This window comes from Nothoprocta perdicaria, unplaced genomic scaffold (genome assembly GCF_003342845.1).
Source record: "Nothoprocta perdicaria isolate Ctin4 unplaced genomic scaffold, notPer1 scaffold_12, whole genome shotgun sequence".
Classification (NCBI taxonomy): Eukaryota; Metazoa; Chordata; class Aves; order Tinamiformes; family Tinamidae; genus Nothoprocta; species Nothoprocta perdicaria.
The window spans coordinates 6734955-6753226 of record NW_020454316.1 but is presented as its reverse complement, the minus strand read 5'-3'; the positions used below and the strand labels follow the sequence as shown (position 1 = coordinate 6753226).

The 18272-nt window shown below is 38.3% G+C and overlaps 1 protein-coding gene across 1 annotated transcript; it reads left to right on the top strand.

Moving 5' to 3' along the window:
- Positions 1 to 812: 812 nt before the first annotated feature.
- On the top strand, positions 813 to 15159 carry LOC112959981 (transmembrane protein 180-like). Its single transcript, XM_026054145.1, has 7 exons — positions 813 to 883; positions 2626 to 2805; positions 3561 to 4295; positions 7165 to 7319; positions 8677 to 8760; positions 9752 to 9895; positions 14066 to 15159. The coding sequence occupies exons 2-7, from the start codon at positions 2653 to 2655 to the stop codon at positions 14193 to 14195; spliced, it is 1401 nt and encodes a 466-aa protein (XP_025909930.1). The 5' UTR covers positions 813 to 883; positions 2626 to 2652; the 3' UTR covers positions 14196 to 15159.
- The last annotated feature ends 3113 nt before the right edge of the window (positions 15160 to 18272 follow it).

The following is an 18272-nucleotide window of genomic DNA, read 5'->3' as shown; positions in this document are numbered from 1 at the left end:
CCCCCTTCTGGCCGGGCGGCGGCAACGTGGCAGCCACGAGCGCCCGCCCACCGCCTGCCCGCGATTCAAACACAGCGGCCGGGCCTCCCCCGCGGGCGGCCAACGGGGAGCCGTGAGCCGGCCGGATCGAAAGGAGCGCCCGCCAATGGGAAGGAGGAGGAGGTGGGATTAAGCTAATGTGCCCCKCCCTGTCAGCGAGGTGCGTGGCCTCCCGTCGGAGGAGCTGGGTCGGTGCGCGCGGCGGCGYGGCGGCGCGCGGGGTGGACGGCGGGGACAGCGCTGTGGCCCGTGGGACGGCCCGCTCAGGCGGCGCCGGGTCTCTCCGTGCGGGAGTTGTCTCGGGAAGCGCCTCCGCGGAGGGGCGCGGGCCCCGCTCCGCGATGTCGGGGCGGCAGCGYGGAGGGTCCGGCGCACGGCGGCCCTTTCCGCCCCCCGCCCGCGGCTCCTTCCCCGGCGAGGAAGCGGGAGCCGCGCCCGGGAGCCGCCCAGAGCAGCAGCTGCGGCTGCCCGCGGCCCCCGGAGACCCCCCGGGCAGCGCGGCGGGGCTGAGGCCACCGCGCCCATTTCCGCGAGAACCCCCCGGAGCGGCTCCGAGTCACGGAGCGGCCGCTCCGCTGCCGTGTCCGCCGCGCGGGGGCGGCTGTGGGGGCGAGGCGGCGCTGCGGCGGCTCCCCGCGCCCGCAGCCTCTTCGCGGGCGAGGAGCAGAGGAGCCAGTTACCGGCGCGGCGGTCACTGAGGGGCCCTCCTCGTCCGCGGGGAGGGTTCGTGAGGCGCCGCTTCCAGCTCTGCCCGAGCTGAGGGGGCCTCTTCTCTCTCCCTGTGCAGGACGAGTCGTGTCCTGAGCGAGCTGCAGAATGAAGAATCTGCAGGACTAGTTTGCAGGTAAAACTAGCGCCTTTCTTGGCACTCCTGGCGTTTAGGGGCGTCTGCAATTCCCCATTCAGAAACCTGTGCCGTTTTACAGAAGGAAACACATATGAAATGTCTGCTTCTCCAAGTGCCCCATCTGTGTCTGCTTTTCCAAGTGCCCCACTATCTGCTCCATAAATCTGCTGTTTGAAACACTCCATTAAGCGCAATTGTGAAGGGTTGAATACACACTTCCTCTTAAAATGTGACACTTGTCACTGACGTGCTTCTGTAATGAGTTCCACAATTTATAATGTTATACTTCTAAAAATAACATTTAAATGGGAATCATTTCAGTAACCTTACCCTTCATTTTAGGTTTTGCAGTAATAGTTTCAGAAACAGAAGTTGTTAGGCAAATGTGAAATTTCATCACCTGGGAATGGAAGTATTGCTGTAGCTCTGTGGAAAAAATAGCTCTGAAATCAAGTATCCTCAAGTATCTGCACATTCAGTCATACGCTTTCAAAAAAAAAAAAAAAAGGTTTTAAGGTTTTTGAAAAGATCTTTAAGTTGTGTGTGAGCTTTATTTTTTTTTCCTTACCTGTAAAGAAAAGTTACTTCCTTTTCCTGTTTCATATTTGAGCATCTTAACTGTAGGTATCCAAAAACACACCCCATTTACTGCTGTTCGGGTATTGACTTTCTGTGTTGGGAGCAATGGGAGAGCTGCTGCTCCCTGCTCTGTCTTGGCTGGAACGGGCAGTTCTGCAGCCCTGACTGCCTGTCTCTCACCCTGTGATGAAGAACCTCCCATCCTCCTCATTGCAGCCTGTCAACTGTGATCCACAGGCAGCAGGAAGRGTGGATGGGTTTAGGGAATCCAGTCTGGTCAAGGAACATGAAAATACTTGTTGCACTGCTTTAAAAGGCAGAGATTTTCCCAAGCAGGATATTTTCATTGGATGGTTTATTCCAACATACTTCAGCTAAATGCTAGATACGTGGGAAAAGGCAAGGTCTTAAAACATTGTTGGCTGAAGATCTGTTTGGTATATTAAGGAACTGAATGTCCTTGGGCTGAATCTGTTTGGATATGCTCCAAATACTGTGTTGTTCTGTACAAGTTGCTTTCTAGATTTTATTTAGATGAGTTCTCTTTTGGTATGAAAATGTTTATTTAAAGGTGTTTTGATTGTCTTAAGCTTTCATTAGTTTATTAGTTGAAAATACTGCTTCCATGCCTTGAGTTCCTTTTGTTAACAAAAAAAAAAAAAAAAAAAAAAAGATAAAGTTTTGAATTCATTTTAAAAGAAATACTCATCTAAGTGCATGTTGCATTTGACATTCATAACAATGGAATACACAGGGATGTGAATTGCGTCATTTCATTCCTACAGAGTTCTTTGTAATTTTGGAACTATGCAGCTAGCAAGAAGGATCTAAAATGTATGCAATTGCTTTGAACTCTGCTCCAAGATTAGTGCTTGCAGTAGCAGATTTTTGCATCAGGTTCTTGCACTTGTCTCTTTTGAATTTTTGTCTGTTTGTTATTTCTTTTTAAGCCTTGATGATATTTGGAAATGTCAATATCATTTAAAAAAAAAAAAAAGAAGATGGAGAAATTTCATCCAAAAACCCAGTTCTGCTTCTCTGAAACAAGAAAATCTCACATAGCTTTTTACTTTGGAAAATTATTCTACCCACTAATTCTTTTTTTTTTTTTTTTTTTTTTTTTTTTTTTTTTTTTTTTTTTTTTTTTTTCATAACTGGAGGGAGAAGAGACTTAGACTTTTTGGAAGATGAAATTTACTTGGGGAATTCATCATAATGCACTGGCATACTCTATGACTACATTAGGTGCTGGAATGATGAACAGTATCTTTAATTTCTACTACGTTAAGCTTTTCCTAAACCAATACAGAATTTCAGAAGCAGCCTTTCATCAAGCACAGGTATTGTATAACAGTGTTTTGATTTCCATGTTGTACTGTGTAGTATCATAAGAAGCTATTTTTTATTTATAAATTCCCTTTGAATGCATTGCATAGTTCAAAAAGTAGTTCAATAGTACAAAAACCACATGTTAAATTTAGTTAGTCTTAAGCATTTGAAGGCACGCTTAAAGTGCATTATTTACCATCTTTAGAATTAAAAAAAAAATCTTGGACTTGAATTGCCAGAAAGACTTTTGTCTTTCACAGCTTGAAGTAATGTACTAAACCGATCTTGCACCTCAGCTTCACGGATGCATTTGACTTCAGTGCTTTCCTACGAACTTTTTAAGTGCTTAAATACTGCCTTGATTCTGCAAGTCACTATCCATGTGGGCAACTCTTGAGCACCTAAATTATTTCCTGAATAGAATGGCCCAACTCTTGCCTTGAATTACTTGCTATAGGAATTTGAGGGAGATGAAAGCCTAGACGCATAAGTGTTTGAAAGACCAAGCTCTCAGAAATGGTTTATTTTAACTAGTTTGGCACCTTCCTGCTTATTTGTTTTGTTTTTTAAAAGTACTCAAAAAAAAAAAAATCCTTGTTCCTGAGTCGGTTTTGACCTGGCAAGTTTCCATCTCTTTTTATTCTTTGAATAGAGATTTATTTTGAATAAATACAATGGTTATAACTTGTATTTTTCCACAGTCTCTGCAAGAAAAAAAAAATGACACTAATGATACATTATGTTGTTTCATGCTTGTTTGTCACAGGTGGTGTTTATGATATGGAATGCCATCAATGATCCTCTTTTTGGGTATATTCAAGATAATTCCAAATTCGCCTGCTGCTCAAGACGTCAGTTTTCAATTCTGTATGGAGCTCCCTTRTATGCATTAGCCTTTTTGCTTCCTTGGTTTCCTTGGAAACATTACGAGGAAGGCGACTGGCTAAGTGGTCTCCACCTGATTGTTTCTCTGTGTGCTTTTGACGGGTTGCTTACGTTTGTGCTTCTGGCGCAATGTGCTCTCTTTGCAGAAATTTCCACCAGACATGAAAATAGGCTTCAGCTTATTAAATATAACCAAGTAGCAACATTAATTGGATCAACAAGCATTCTCTTCTGTGGTCTAATATCAGATAATATGGAGAATTTTGCCTCTTTTCAGGCTTTTACTGTTTTGGTTGCTGTGTTAGCAACAGCTTGTATGTGTTACACGGGCAAATACAGTACCAGTCAATATGAGCAGAGAGAAATTCATACAGAGAGTGCTAATCTAGAAAATGATGATGGAGCTCTTTCCTGGTCCTCTGTAATTTCACTAACCAAGCAGATAATGGCAGAAAAAAACTTCTTATTTTTTGTGACTATGAACTTCTTCCAAGTCTTCCACCTAGCCTTTTGCAACAATTTTATGATGATCTTTGCGGATAATCTAATTCCTAAGGATGTCCTTTCTTCCTCAATAAGAAGTGTTATGTATGGAGCAGGCTTTATTTGTCCTCAGGTAAGCACTAATACTTTTTTATTTGGTTGCTTAGTTCAAAAGATGGAAAGATAGTCTTTTATTAGTTCCCAAGGTATCCATTTATACTTTTCACTGAACAAATGTTGTTCCTGGCATGAGCTGTTGGCCACACTGAGAAGCAAAGCTCTAGCTCTGACCGAGAGAAGTGCCGATGTGTACAGGCTGAGCAAACACAAGAGTAGGGGACTGCAAAAGCACAAGTAGACAACTGGTCAAATATTGAAGAATTTGAAATGAAAGTGAGCCAAGAGTGTTTTGTATATTGTCAGGTTTATAATAGCTCAGTAGAAAGGAAAGGGAAACAAAGGCAGGATAAGTTTCTAAGAGCAAAATCTGTAGAGTTCTGATTTTTTTTTCTTTGTTTTTGGTGTGTGTGTGTTGTATGATGAAAAGATTACCTCTTTTTTCCAGAAATCTTCCAGATAAGCTGCACAAAACCCTGGAAAACTATTAGGTTTAAAGGCTGTCTTGAAATGTATCTCAGTCATGGGAACTAAATCTGTAATCAGATGTTTTGGGAGAAGGATGCTTTAAGATTTATTTTGCTGTCTGCTTTGATGATGAGCTACGTTTAGAGAGGCCAGGGAAAGATGCAGTTTCAAGAGCCCAGTCGGGGYGAGGGGAGGAGCGGTGAGCTGGAAAAGAGACAACCCAAGCATGTAATTTATGAGAGCAGGAAAGCATCGAAAGTGTCTTCCACAAATATAAATGGACTTGTAAAACCTTTGTAAAAACTTTTACTGTGTTTGCTACCTGGTGGATTTCTCAGAAACTGAATTACCTTTTATCACAGGTACTGATGGTACCTGTTCAGAATTTCTGTAAATTGGGCTGTAATGTTTTTTAATAAGTAAAACTTRGAAGGAGATAAGTGAAAGTACAACTTGAATACATGACTGAGATTTTCAGTAGTAGTTTCGGATTTTGCTGATATAATACAGGAAAAAAAAAAAGATTTTTCTCTCCTATAAATACTAACCATGCCTTCTTTCTTCCATAGCTCTGAAAATCTTTCAACTTTTTCAAGTTTTCAACTACCCTTACTGTAGCTTTAATAGGCTTTTTCCATAACTCAAATATATTGTTAGATGATGAGCTTCTTTGGAAGTATATAAAAACTGCAGAAATTACAGAATTATGACAGCTACAWTGGTTGATAAAATCAGTGTGACAGTGTTAAACAAACAGTCCTTAAGAGAATGGGRTTTTTTTGTTTCTTTCTGCTCCCCAGAGTCACTTTGTCTAGAAGGTCACAGAACCACAGTGTGTTTGCTGTGACCTTATTTTTTTTTCAGGTTTTGTCCCTCTGAGTTCAAGATATAATAAGAGAATTATCTGGTGGCAATGTCCTGAACTTCACTTACTGGAAAATCACCCAACCCATGTAAAATAAAGCCCATAATGAGTGTGCTTCAGTGGTCTGTACTAAACTAGGATACAGCTTCTCTCATGTGTTCCTTCTTGCAGTGGATGGCCAGAATAAAACTTACCAGGGAAGCTCAGAAAACATCKAAACATATTTAAAAGCAAAGCATCGTTAAGATAGTATTTTTCTTAAAAGTATGTAGTCTAAGAAATATGCATGTTGTCAGGAATTTTCTAAATCCTAAGTGCTTCCTGACACAGTTATTTGTCAGTTATAGAGAGATAAGGTCATGGTTTTTACAATGACAAACATTACCATTTTCTTACCATTTCTATTGTAAGTCTTAGTACAAGTCTTAGTACAAGTGTTACCATTTCCTATATAAGTGTGTTTCGGCAAAATGTCTGAAAATAGCTTGGCATCATGTTTTTTTTTTTTTTTTTCAATCAGATTGTCTTGTTACAGTAACTTTTCAGATTAGTTTTACCTAGTCTTAGTACTACCTGTTCTCTTTATACTACTCATTCATGGGTTTGAATGAAAGACTTCAGCTTCTTCAAAACAGCAATTGCCACAATCGATTCTATCTGACAGTAATGTCCTGTTGAAGTTTTTATAAATTGGAACAATTGTACAAGGAGAATTCCTTCTTGTTCTTAAATACTAATTAACTGTTAAATAGTTCATCTGTGTAACACAAAAGGAAGGAGAAAATTACTTCTCTGCAGGGCTTGAGAATCTCTCTGGTGATGGCTCGAGGACACGCATGTAGCTCCTACAGCAATGAGAAAAGCATCGGGCATCACAAAATGCCCTATTTAAAATGGAAAGTGAGGAAGGTTATAGAAGAGCTTACACTTTCTTAATATTATAATGAGCACTCTAACCATTTTGTGATTTTGTCCATCAATAGCTTCTAGCACAGATTATTGCTTGTTAAGATGGCAGAAGTAGATGCAGCTACATACGCTGCATCTGCCTGTCTCTTAACTGGAAAGTCAATAACTTGCCTAGATCAACTGTTTTTGATGAGCTTGCTTTATCAACTTAAAGGTCATGCTGTATATCTATAAATGTCAGTGAAAACAGGTAGTAATATTAATGAAAATTTGATTCTTCCCTAAAATATCTTAGATCAGCAGTTAAACTTCAAATAGCAAGATGCTTGGTTTACAGCCAACACATTGCAAAGCTCATTTTTTAAGGACATAATTAAGGACATCAGACATAATGAGCATTAAATAATAGTTAGAGAATGAGAAGTATTTTTCTCACAGTATATTAGTGTTCAGCTAGTTAATTTTGGGTARAAATTCTTTCTTGTAGAGGCAGCATTGGATGATCCAATAAGCAGTTCTTTGTTCAGTTCATATTTTTTATTTAGAGTGTATCTTGTGCGTGGTCTGTGCTTCCTAACTTTCCCAATGCTGAAATATTGTAATCTGTCTTTTTCTTATATATATCTATATATTATCTTTTCAGTGCCTTGTTCTTCTCAGTCATGCTTCATTGAAGAAGTTTGGTTATTACAGAATCATCCTGTTTTCCTTTTACTTTGAAGGAATAGCTGCTGCCACCATTTTTTTTCTAGGGCCAGACCACTACTATCTCTTGGCATTTTATCTAACAACAAACATGTAAGTAAATAGATTTYCTTATTCATAGAAAATGCTTAGATAATTCTAAGGGAATGCACACTTTCTTTTAATGGCTGGAAGATTTTGCCACTCTGCTATGGTTTCCTTTTGCTATTCTGCTTTACCTGTCAGAAAAGCTGTATCTACAGTTACAACATATTCAGTTTTCATTTTACTCCAGCTTTTAATTGCTGCTTATAAATAAATAAGCTAAAATAACAGTGGAATAAATACAATAGTTAAAATTTGCAGCCACATGTCTCCAGCCACRTATTTACTTTAACATGGGACAAATTCAGATTATAGTGAAGCAGAATCTTATCCACTTAAAGACAGAGAGTCTAAGTAGAGGAACTCTGGAGACTGTTCCCTACCAAACCTAAGACTTCATTTAATATTACATGGACACTTGCCTGTTACACTGCAGAGCAGATGCTGGTGTGAGGTATCCATTAGCTAAACAAGGCTAAGTCACAAAGTATGATGCCTAGAAGTAGTGGTTGCATAGATGTACATTTTGACATATGGAAAGCTCTTTTTTATATCAGAACATTGTTATGTCAGGCCATTTTTATTTCTTTATTTCTTTTTTTTCACTGCTCTTTTTTTTCTGCATGTGCTTTCTACCTTTTTTTGTTTTGTTTTGTTTCCTTTTCCTTCTTATTTTCAGTATTTCAATCATGGGCTACTCTAACACTGAATTATGTGACCAATAAATTGACTTTCATTAACTACATAATTTAAATGATGAAGATATATATGGATTTTCCCAAGAAAATCTTCCAAGGTACCAAAAGACTCTCTTTAATGTGCTAAATGTTCAAAACCTTTTGTAAATAGAACATAATCACGTTGAATACATGTTAAATGTTATATGTAAGATATCCTGTGAAATCTGAATATTTGGTTTTATGGTTTCATTTAGTTAGTTGTTGAGAGAGAGCTCTGTGTATCTGCTTAAATGCATATATATAAATACATATACACCCTATCCCTTCTCATTTCTTATGTTTCATGTAATTTTAAGAGCTTAGTATGCATAATCTCAAACAAGTATTTATAGCCTTTTACACCAGTGTCAAATTGTAGTAATTTTGGAATTCCAGGGTGTTTAAAAAAAAAAGAGAAAAGAAAAAAATTTTCCATATAGATTTCTAAATCTCATTTGCAACAACGATGTCAGAACTCGTATTATTTTAGTAATATTTTAGTGAATGTTTCACCTTTGTTTGCAGAGATGTCAGTGTGGTTGGGTGTATGTGTTAGGATGTCAGATTAGGCATCAGTTAACTTTTTTTTTTATTATAAAAGTGTATAAAAGATCTATGAAAATCTTAATTGTTTTGTCTTTCTTTAGGGTAATTGTACAAGCTTCATTTAGTTTGTTCAATCTGCCCTTGGCAGATATTGTTGATGCAGATTTAATAAAACACAAACGGAGGTAGGTTCAGTCTCAAATGTTTTGCTCTGAATACTCTTTAATTGCCATGTTGCTCTGTTAAGAAATTAGATTATGTCAAAGTGAAGGCTGCAAATAAGACATCTTTGCCCCTCAATACACAAGAGCAAATCAGCGTAAGGAAGGATGACTTGTGCGTTATTCCTTGCGGTTACTGCAGCAGAATAATTTAAACAGTTTGTTAGGTTGTTTATGGCTTAAATTGTACTGCAGTAACACAAGCCCAGTCCTAAAATTTTTCTGTGTTGATTCTTGTTAACTTCAATAGACATATCCTGCAGGACTGCACATCTAGTGTTACTTAGGGAATTTTCTGGGTAAGGCCTTTCTAACATGGAAAAGGYATTTTGAAAGTTTTACTTACGTGACTTACAAGACAGACTTCAAAGTTAAATTGTTGCTTAAAAACAAAAAATCAATAAAACCTCCTGTGATGTGACATATTACAACTCATGCATCTTTTGGATTTTTGTCGAAGTGCAGAAAACTTCCTGTTCTTCTTTTAGTGCAAGTTCACTCTTCATCACTTTATTAAAGGACTTAAATGTGAGAACTGCTTTCATGGAGGAGGAAAAATTGCCTTTTTTCATGACTAATGCATGTAAAATCTTAAATTGTAATTATTTTTCCCTGTTCTGTTCAGGTTAGATTCAGTAGTTACTGCTTAGAAAGTTGAATTTTGTGACCAGTATGAGTCATTTCAGAGTTGGGGCTAAGCTCTTTGTACCCCAGAAATTTATTACCATTCATTTCCAAATAAAATGAATATAAGCTGTTCTCCTTGCTATAATTGTTAAATATAAAGCTAAGAAATAGCTTTTATTAAAATAAAAGTCTTATAATTAATATTATACTTAAATATRTGACAAAAAATAGCATATGTGTAGAAACAGAATTTAAAGAATCACTGCTATAAATGATTATAAATGCTGGAAAGTTAGTGCTCTGCATTTCTTTTTGCTAAATATTTTAGATCACCACTTTCCTCTATGGTTTTTGGTACCAATGCCCTGTTTACAAAGCCGGCCCAGTCTTTGGCTCCAATGCTTGTGGTTACAATACTAAATCAGTTTGGATATGAAAACCTCACCAATGAAATTGCTCAGCCTGATCCAAGGTGAGTTTTAAAGGGATGCTTTAAATCATAGAAATTCAAGTGAAATAATTCTGTGATTCTAAAAAGCAAAGAAATCTGTTAGTTTGCATCAACAGTGCTGCAAAGAAAAGCCACTTGTTCTGTTATCTGTATAGAAATCTTTCCTAGATTTTTTAATGAATAGTTTGTTAACTTCATGAGGATATTTGCATAGTTTTTTTTTGGGGGGGGGGAAGGATGTATTTCAGTAGTTTACCATCTGCTCCTCTACTGTGTAGGGCTAAAAAAAGAAAGATTTTCTAGGACAGTTGTTGTCCTGGCTCCTGTGTTTTGTTTTACCTCAAAACTTACTTCCTATCAATATATAATTTTAATAGGGTTTCATATAGKTTTTTTTTTTTTTTTGAGAAAACATTATATTCACTGGAGAAAGGGTATTTGCTTCAAGCAAGTAGGAACAGAATTTTGTCTTCAGTATTGTTTACCATTATAATGATTTCACTGCTGTCCCAGGGGAACTTTATGCGCAGTGTAAAGCTGCTAATTAGCATCTTGGAAATKCATAGGCTTTTACAAAACAGTAGTATATGCAGCTAGCACACCAAAAGGATCATAGACTGTTTATTTAGGATCAAAAGAAGGAAGTGACAACATAAGGATTAACTGGAGTTGGGAGTAAAAGGCAAGAATCAGACTGAGTAGGCTGTGCATGAAAGAACAACCTGGATATTCCAAGAACTACACAGTTTTCCTACATGTTGAGGGCAAATATGTAAAAGATGACTGTAAGTCTTGAACTAGGTGCTGGATATGAGAAGACTGAACATATTTATCTTGATGATTCAGGAAAACAGATTTGAAGTAAGAAAACTGCAGTTCTAGTCCCTTTCAGACAGAGAAATGTTCCATTTGTGGATAGAATTTAAATCATAGGGGTTTGAAACTAAGGTTGACCATTGGCTTTTGTATTCTGAAGACTTCTGCAAGTTTTTTCTATAGTAAAACACTTTTTTTCTAACAGTGTGTTTACAGTTGCCAAATTGTGGAAAAAAGCTTTTCTGCTTGTTCACACTGATTCTTGTGTAGCACTTTCATTTCCTCATTACTTTGAGACACTATTTATGTGAGGCTACAAGGAATGCCTGAACACACAAATTTTGAATGAATTTCACTTGCATATGAAAAAGGTAGTAGCACATTTTGGGAGGGAGTCTTTTCCACCTTCTTTATTTTCTTATATGTTTGATATTTTCTTGATACCATTCTTTTCAGAAGAGGGCTTCAAAAGTACTGGACTTTTAATAGTTTTCTAGTATGTAATATCAAGAGAAAGCTACTTATCCAAAAATGTCTGTTGAGAGAAATCATATACCCCTGGATTATTACATCTCTAATACAAAGTCCGTAAGGTGACACTACCTCACGCACACCTCCTCGTTCCAGTTAATGAATGGAGGTTTGTTGMTTCTGCAACTATGTGATATTAAGACTTCTTGGCATTCTCTGTGGTCAGGATGTTGCATTATTATTTCATTAGAGTGTGAAACTCTTAAGTTGCCCCTTTTTAAACTTTGCTTGCTTTTGATGCCATGGTGCTATTGAGGAATAGGCACACATATATTCAGCCTCAGAAATGATCGCATTCCTGAAGACTTACTTGGGCAACTGGCATGTCCCGAGTGAAATTCTTATTCCCAAGAGATCATTCGAGATGCATCATCACCGTAGTGGTTTCTGGTAACTTGTATTCTGCAGGGCAGGCAAGCTGTTAAGCCTGCAGAGATGTTTCATGAAGAGTACCAAGATCTAGAAGAGAAGAAACTTTGGTCACCTTTTTGTGTTTCATCTGTGAGATGTCATTGCAGGCAGATGATTAATATTCACCAGAAATGAGAAGATGTTTGTTACTGAGCAGCGATGTGGGTACTGTGTTAGCCCAGGTGTTCCTGAGAGCTCTTGACTGTCCTTCCCTTCCTCTGTGTTAAAAGCCTTTGAACTGACTGTTAGCATCACCAGCATCTTATTTATCAGTAACACGACTTCTGCCTCAATATTAAAATCTTCTTGGCCACCAGTGATCTCTGTTCTTTAGGACCCGTGCAGGTATCTCTCCTTTTTACCTCTGGTATCATAACTCTGAGGTAGGACTTGGCTGCTCTCAGTGGTGCCTCTCTCCTCCAGAGGTTTCCTGGGGTTTTCATGCAACCATTATCACACAGGAAGGTGGCCCATATACTGTTTGTGGTGCTGCATAGATTATGCTTTACACTCTGAGGGCATGCAGTAGCTGCACATCAGTTACACATTTTGTAGTTGGAAGGTAGCTGAAGGTTTATTTTGTTTGGTTGGTTTGTTTACTGTGATATCCTTAATGTATGATCAATAGCTTACAGGATAGAGTGGTTTTGATCTGTTTGTTTGTTCTGATTTTTTTTTTCAGTCTGTCTTTTGCTCTGTCATCCTAAATAAAACCTTACCTGTCTGCTATGCTAGATTTTTTTCTCCCTTTCATGGAAAAGATACATAGTTTAAAATCTCCCTCTCCTGGAGAGCCACTGCAATTGCAGTTATCTGCCCAAAAAATGATCTTTTAAAACTCATTCTTCACTATGAAGTTAGATCATGATAACTCTTCAGTAATATTAATTTCTCAGACCACTATTGCTCTGSTAAAACCAAATTAAGGTTGCACCAGTGCAACTCAGTGATTTGGCTGATGTTCATTCTACTTTGTCCCCCTTGATGTCTGTGTATGCAAGAATTTTGGTATGGAAAACTTCAGTCTGAGCAGACAAAGCGCAGGCCCCAGCATCCTGTTACCTGAGCCTTGATCTTGCCCTCATCTTTAGCTAATCACTATCTAAAGATAATCTTTAGATAATCACTTATCACTGGCCTCCCTGCTGACCCTGCTCGCTCAGGAGACTAGTGGCAGTTGTGGTGGCCGCSCAGGACACAGGCCCTCCTTTACTTGGAGATGCACTGAAATTGCAATTGCCTGCAGGCCAGTGAACAGCCTCCRAGTGATAAGTGATGGTCACTGCCAATTAATCTGTGCTATGGACCTGTGCCCTGCTAGCGAGCAGTTCCGCTCTTAAATCCAATTGCTCCCGCTATTAATTTGTTCAGTTGTAACCCTGTGAGGTTGTGTTTTCTTCCTTAGGATTAGCAAGTGCAGGGTGTAAGATGAAAGCTGATTGTTGTCTGAGTGTGTATATGTACTAAAGAATAAATCTGATTTATGTTGGGAGTGGCGAGAGATTTTATAAGTGCAATGAGAGGTGGATTAAGTCTTTTATCATTCCAAGCAACCCTTAGATTTTATTCAAAAGCCTCTTCAAGTTAATGAGTTATTAGCACTGGTTTTTTTTTTTTTTTTTTTTTTTTTTGAYCATGACCATAGCTGTTCTGTGAGTCTCCAATCTCATTCCTGAATGCCAAAAAAAAAAAAAAAAAAAAAAACTTAAACTGTGTCTCGGAGAGAAAGTTCATTACAAGGCTGTTTCTCAGCTTGAGCTCACTTTCTTGATATTTAAATAATTGCAATCCAATAATTAACAGAACTCCAGTAGATAATGATTCCAGCTACTAGCTGAATGCCTAAATGAATACTTGGAGCTGTCAGAAACCAGATTATTCATAAAAAAAGGATTTATTTTGCTCGTATGTTCTCCTGCTTCATTCCTTGATGTGCTCTTTTATCTGTTATTCCTTAGAGAAGATTTAGACCAGAAAATAACATGCATCCATGGGAACAGAAAAGAGTCTCAGTGTTAATTTCACTTCTATTGTTTTTATAGTTTAAATTTTCTTGTAATCATTTATTTTAAAATAATAAATGAAATTAGTCTGAATATTTTTAAAAGCCCATTACACCATAACTGAGTTTCATGCATTAATCACGACTTCTACATAGCACTTAGCAGCTACAGGAACATACTTTGTGGACAGTTCATTAGCAAATGTTTGATAGGAATAATATAGTTGAAATAGTTTCATATCCTAATGTTTGCCTCTATTTCCTGCTTTTCTTTCCCTTCCATTTTTTTCAGGCTTACTAAGCATTTTTTTTAAGTCCTGCTCTATAATTGGGTTATATTGCTTTAAATTCATTTGCATTTGCGGTATCTTAAAATTAACCTTTTGTGTGTTACTTCATCCTGAAAGTTGTCTTTTCATCTTGTTCACCAGTTTGTTTTTAGGTCTTCATGATGCCATGTTCTATTTGATCTGTCTGGTTCCACTTTGCATTGCAGTCATACAGATCCTGACGTGGACTCGGTTTTCAATCCAGAATAGTCATTTGACAGCTGTACACTAAATATTTAATAATTGGTCTGTAAATCTTGTGCTGAACTGTATGTAGGAGACTTAGCATGTTTTAAATGTGAAAAAGCAACCTTGTATTGAAGGGACTGTTAGGCCAGAAGCAGTTTGAGCCATTCAAATAAAGTTGGATTCTTCAGTGTGTATATAGAATATAACATAGCCTTAGTATTCTGGGTTTTTTTTCTAGTTGACTTGTCATTTGAATGTGACAAGTGTATGGGAAACAGGGAAGATATGGTTTATTTTTTCCTAAATTACTAAAGTCATTTCTGGTACATACTGTTCACTCTTTGAAGACAGGACATGACACATCAGGTAAAGGAATCTCAGCCCAGCACCTGGAACTCAAGGGAACTGCATTTTCAATTCAGTAACTTAAGGTTACTGAAAGATGGTGGATTAATTCTGCTGTGCATGATAATGGCACATCCCTGAAGTTTGCCAGGAAAAGACATTCCTCAGGGAAGGCAGGGAGACAGAAAAATTTAGTTGATATTTAGCTGGCCATATCTCAAGAGCCAAGAATAATTAATTGCCTTGTAGAAGTCAGTGTAAGACTAAGTAATAATAATAAAAAAAGATTAAATTGCTACTCAATAAAGTGTTGCTAATTATGGAAAAAGCTCCATACGTCATCTTTTGAAGTTACTATATTGCAGTACATTATACAAAATGTCATTGTGGTAAGAAAAGTATTAGTTGTTCAAGAAAGGAGTAAGGGGTGACATGACTGAAGGTATAGCTTGAATAGCCTCTTTAAACTGCTACATCTTCAGAATTAAGATAGAAGAAAGAAGTAATCAAAATTGAGACTGCCACTGAACTTTGTTATCCTTTGCTAAACCTACATGATTGTTTTTGGCCATGAACCAAGAAAAGGATGATCAAATGCAAAAGCAAAGTGTCTTGCAGCAGCTGGTTTGTCTGCCTTCACTCCCCATTAGCTAATAGTGTCTGAGCTTCGGTTGAAGTCTTCCTGCTGGAAAAATGCCACAATTTAATCTTGGTAATTTAAGAGTGTCTAAAATAGCCTTATAATTGATAAAGAGGATTTAAATGTGTGTAATACAAAATGGGAAATATTATGATAACTCCATGGAGGGGGAACCTTGATCCTTGAGTTCACAGGGTTTCTGTGCAAATTCTCAAAAATTTAGATCTTAATACTGTGAATGAATTTTATTTATTGAAAATTGTAAAGGTGTCTATTAGAATTAAAAGGATGTTATATAGTATTAAAGAATGCTAGTCTAATCATATGGTAGTAATATGTGGTTAGCGATAGAGTGAAAACAGATTAAATGACAACTAAAGTGTGTAATTTTAAGTAGAAAAGAATTGCTTTTTGTGAAGGTTACAGTCCTGCCTCTGTTCTCTTCTTGTACAAAATGACCTTCCAGTCTCCTGCTGTGCTGATTTTGGAGCTGCTCAGAAATTCATGAATAATGCTATGTTGACACGGCTAGTAGGAGATGTTTACATTTGAATATAGTTGTATAGCTTAATGGGGGCTGTCAGGAAAGACAAGCAGGAAGGGAAAGGAACAGTTAAGATAAGCCACATCTCCACAAATGCTTGCCAGGTCTTTCTTAGTATTATGGTAGATCAGGAAAAAGCTCAGTATTAACAGCAATAAAAAAAATAAAAAATAAATTAAAAAAAAATAAAAAAAAAAACAGCAGATTTTACAAAGGAATGCAGAACATAGACTAGGGCAGTTCTGGGAGTTGTCTGGATGAGGCATGAAGTGGCATATGTGAAGAAACAGGGCTTTCCAGGTTACCTTTGGGAGAGGGGATTTTAGATAAGGTTGGTTGTTTATCTTAAAGCTCTCTGCCTGATAATTATTTTCTCACTACTACTTAAATAACAGAAGCAGAGGCTGTTTTATTGCTCTGCTTGATTGGGGAAAATTATAGATTTATATCCTGGAATACACAAGGTTGTGGAGCTGTGAGTCTGCCCCAGAAGACAGGGGTTCCTTGGGATCACCACAAAGTGAATGCAGTCCTGTTAAAAATGCTCCTTTATAGGTAAGTGTTCAAACCTTTGGATATGTTTTGAATATTTGGCATTAAATAAATTATAGAAAATTTCCAACATGAAGAAGAGGTATCAAAAAACTGAGGAGAAAAAAAAAAAAAAGTTTTTTCCCAGCTGTGTTAATTGCTTTGAATGAAATATGCTTACATTTATACCAGAAAAAAAAAATCTGAGATTGTCTGACAATCAATACAGGTTATAATTCCATCAGCATATGTGCAAATGGTAGTACATCACATTATTACCTAAATGTACCTGAGTAGTACATTTTTTATAGCCTGTCAAGAGAAAAAAAGATGCTTAGTATACAGCTATCACAGTAGAATATTAATGACCAATGTAGTACTGGGTAGGAACTTTTAAAACATCTCATTGAAGCCTAACTAGGTTTTATATTAACAATACAGAGATGAAAACTAGCATATTTCCTAATGTATTCAGCATGCAATTTGTTATGCATATTTTTCCTGCAATAAAGTTRTATTTCCTTCTGAACAACATGAAACTAACTCAGAACAATTCTATTTAGTGGTTTACACATTGCAAGCAGATGTGTGTTTAAAATTCAGCAAATTTAGCTTTGTCATTTTGGATTTTGATTATAAAGTAGTTTTATTCCTGGGGGGTGAAAGCAAACTAATCTGTCTCTACAAACAAGAACATACATATAAAAAAGGAAAGTCCTCATCCCAAACCAAATAAGTAGTAGACTGAAAAGGCATCTTGCTCATCTAGCTATTGGAGAAAAAAATGAATCTTGGTCTGGAAAACTGTCCAAAGCTCTCACATCAAAAACCTTCCTCAAGGAGATTGAACATCAATGAAAATAAACTGAACAGAATGATCCTCTGGCAATGTTTTGTTGTTGCTCTGGTTTTCTTGATTTCCCATGCTAAGCAAGGTTAGATTTTATTGGTGCTTGATCAGAGGATCTTCCAGGCAGAAGCCAGGATCCTGTGGTGGTTTGACTTTGTGTCATCTTTACCAGGAAATTAAGGGCACAGACTCCTGCCTTTCAATTGTGATCAAAAGGAAAGATGCCAAATGCTTGTGTTCATTAAGAAAAACAGTTCTGAGGGACTAGAGATGCTCGCCCCAGTGCTGCACTCAGCTGGAGTTTGATTAATGAGWTGGGCTCTGTCTGGGTTTTCTTTCAGTTGGACACGATATGCCTCACTTCTGCACTATTACCACCAATAACCTTTGTTTATTAGGGCATAATTGGGCACAGCGGTGTAACACTTAACCGAAACCCACAAAAGCTAAGGCTTTTGTCCTCGAAAAGGCATAAGCTACTGTATTAAATGCCAGAAGCCTTTTATCCATCTTGACCTGTCCCAKGTTAAGATGTTTTGATAAGCAGTGTGCTCCCCGCTGTCCTTTTGCTGGGGGTATTAGCCGCCTTCAGAACATGTTTTCATCTGCCGGTCTCGACTGCGTGTTGTGTTCCTGTGCACAGAAATGCCATGTGGCATCTTGGAAGTTCRTGTTTTCCTGCCAGCCCCTGCCTTTTCTGCGTGCGCACCCCAGTGCTCTGGGAGGCCAGGCGGGAGCGTAGCCGACCTCAGATCCGTCTGCTCCGTCAGATCCATCTGAGCAGTGACTGTGTTTTGGCCGTAGAACCAAGATGCTGATTTTTTAGAGACCTTTTGAGGTCACAACATCGCAAGAACACCAGCCTAGCAGTGACAGTTTACTTCAAGCCATTGCAGAACCATTACTTGCGAGACAGAAACGCRTTCTTTTGAGGACAGTGCAAATTTTGTGACATCTTTAAATGCTTGTGCTTGGGGGCTTTTGCACGTATCACCTCAGTGGTGTGTAGTTTTGTGGGGGGAATTTCCCAAACGGAAAAGCCAATCTCGTTATTTTGCACCACGAGGGGAGTAACGACAGACACGAGGCCCGTGGGGCTCGCGGGCTCTGCCCACTGCGCACGCGCGGCGAGGAGGCGGGAACGGGGAACGCGGGCGCCGAGCACGTGCGCGGCGCGGGGGGAGGCGGCTCCGGCTCGGCCGCGGGGAGG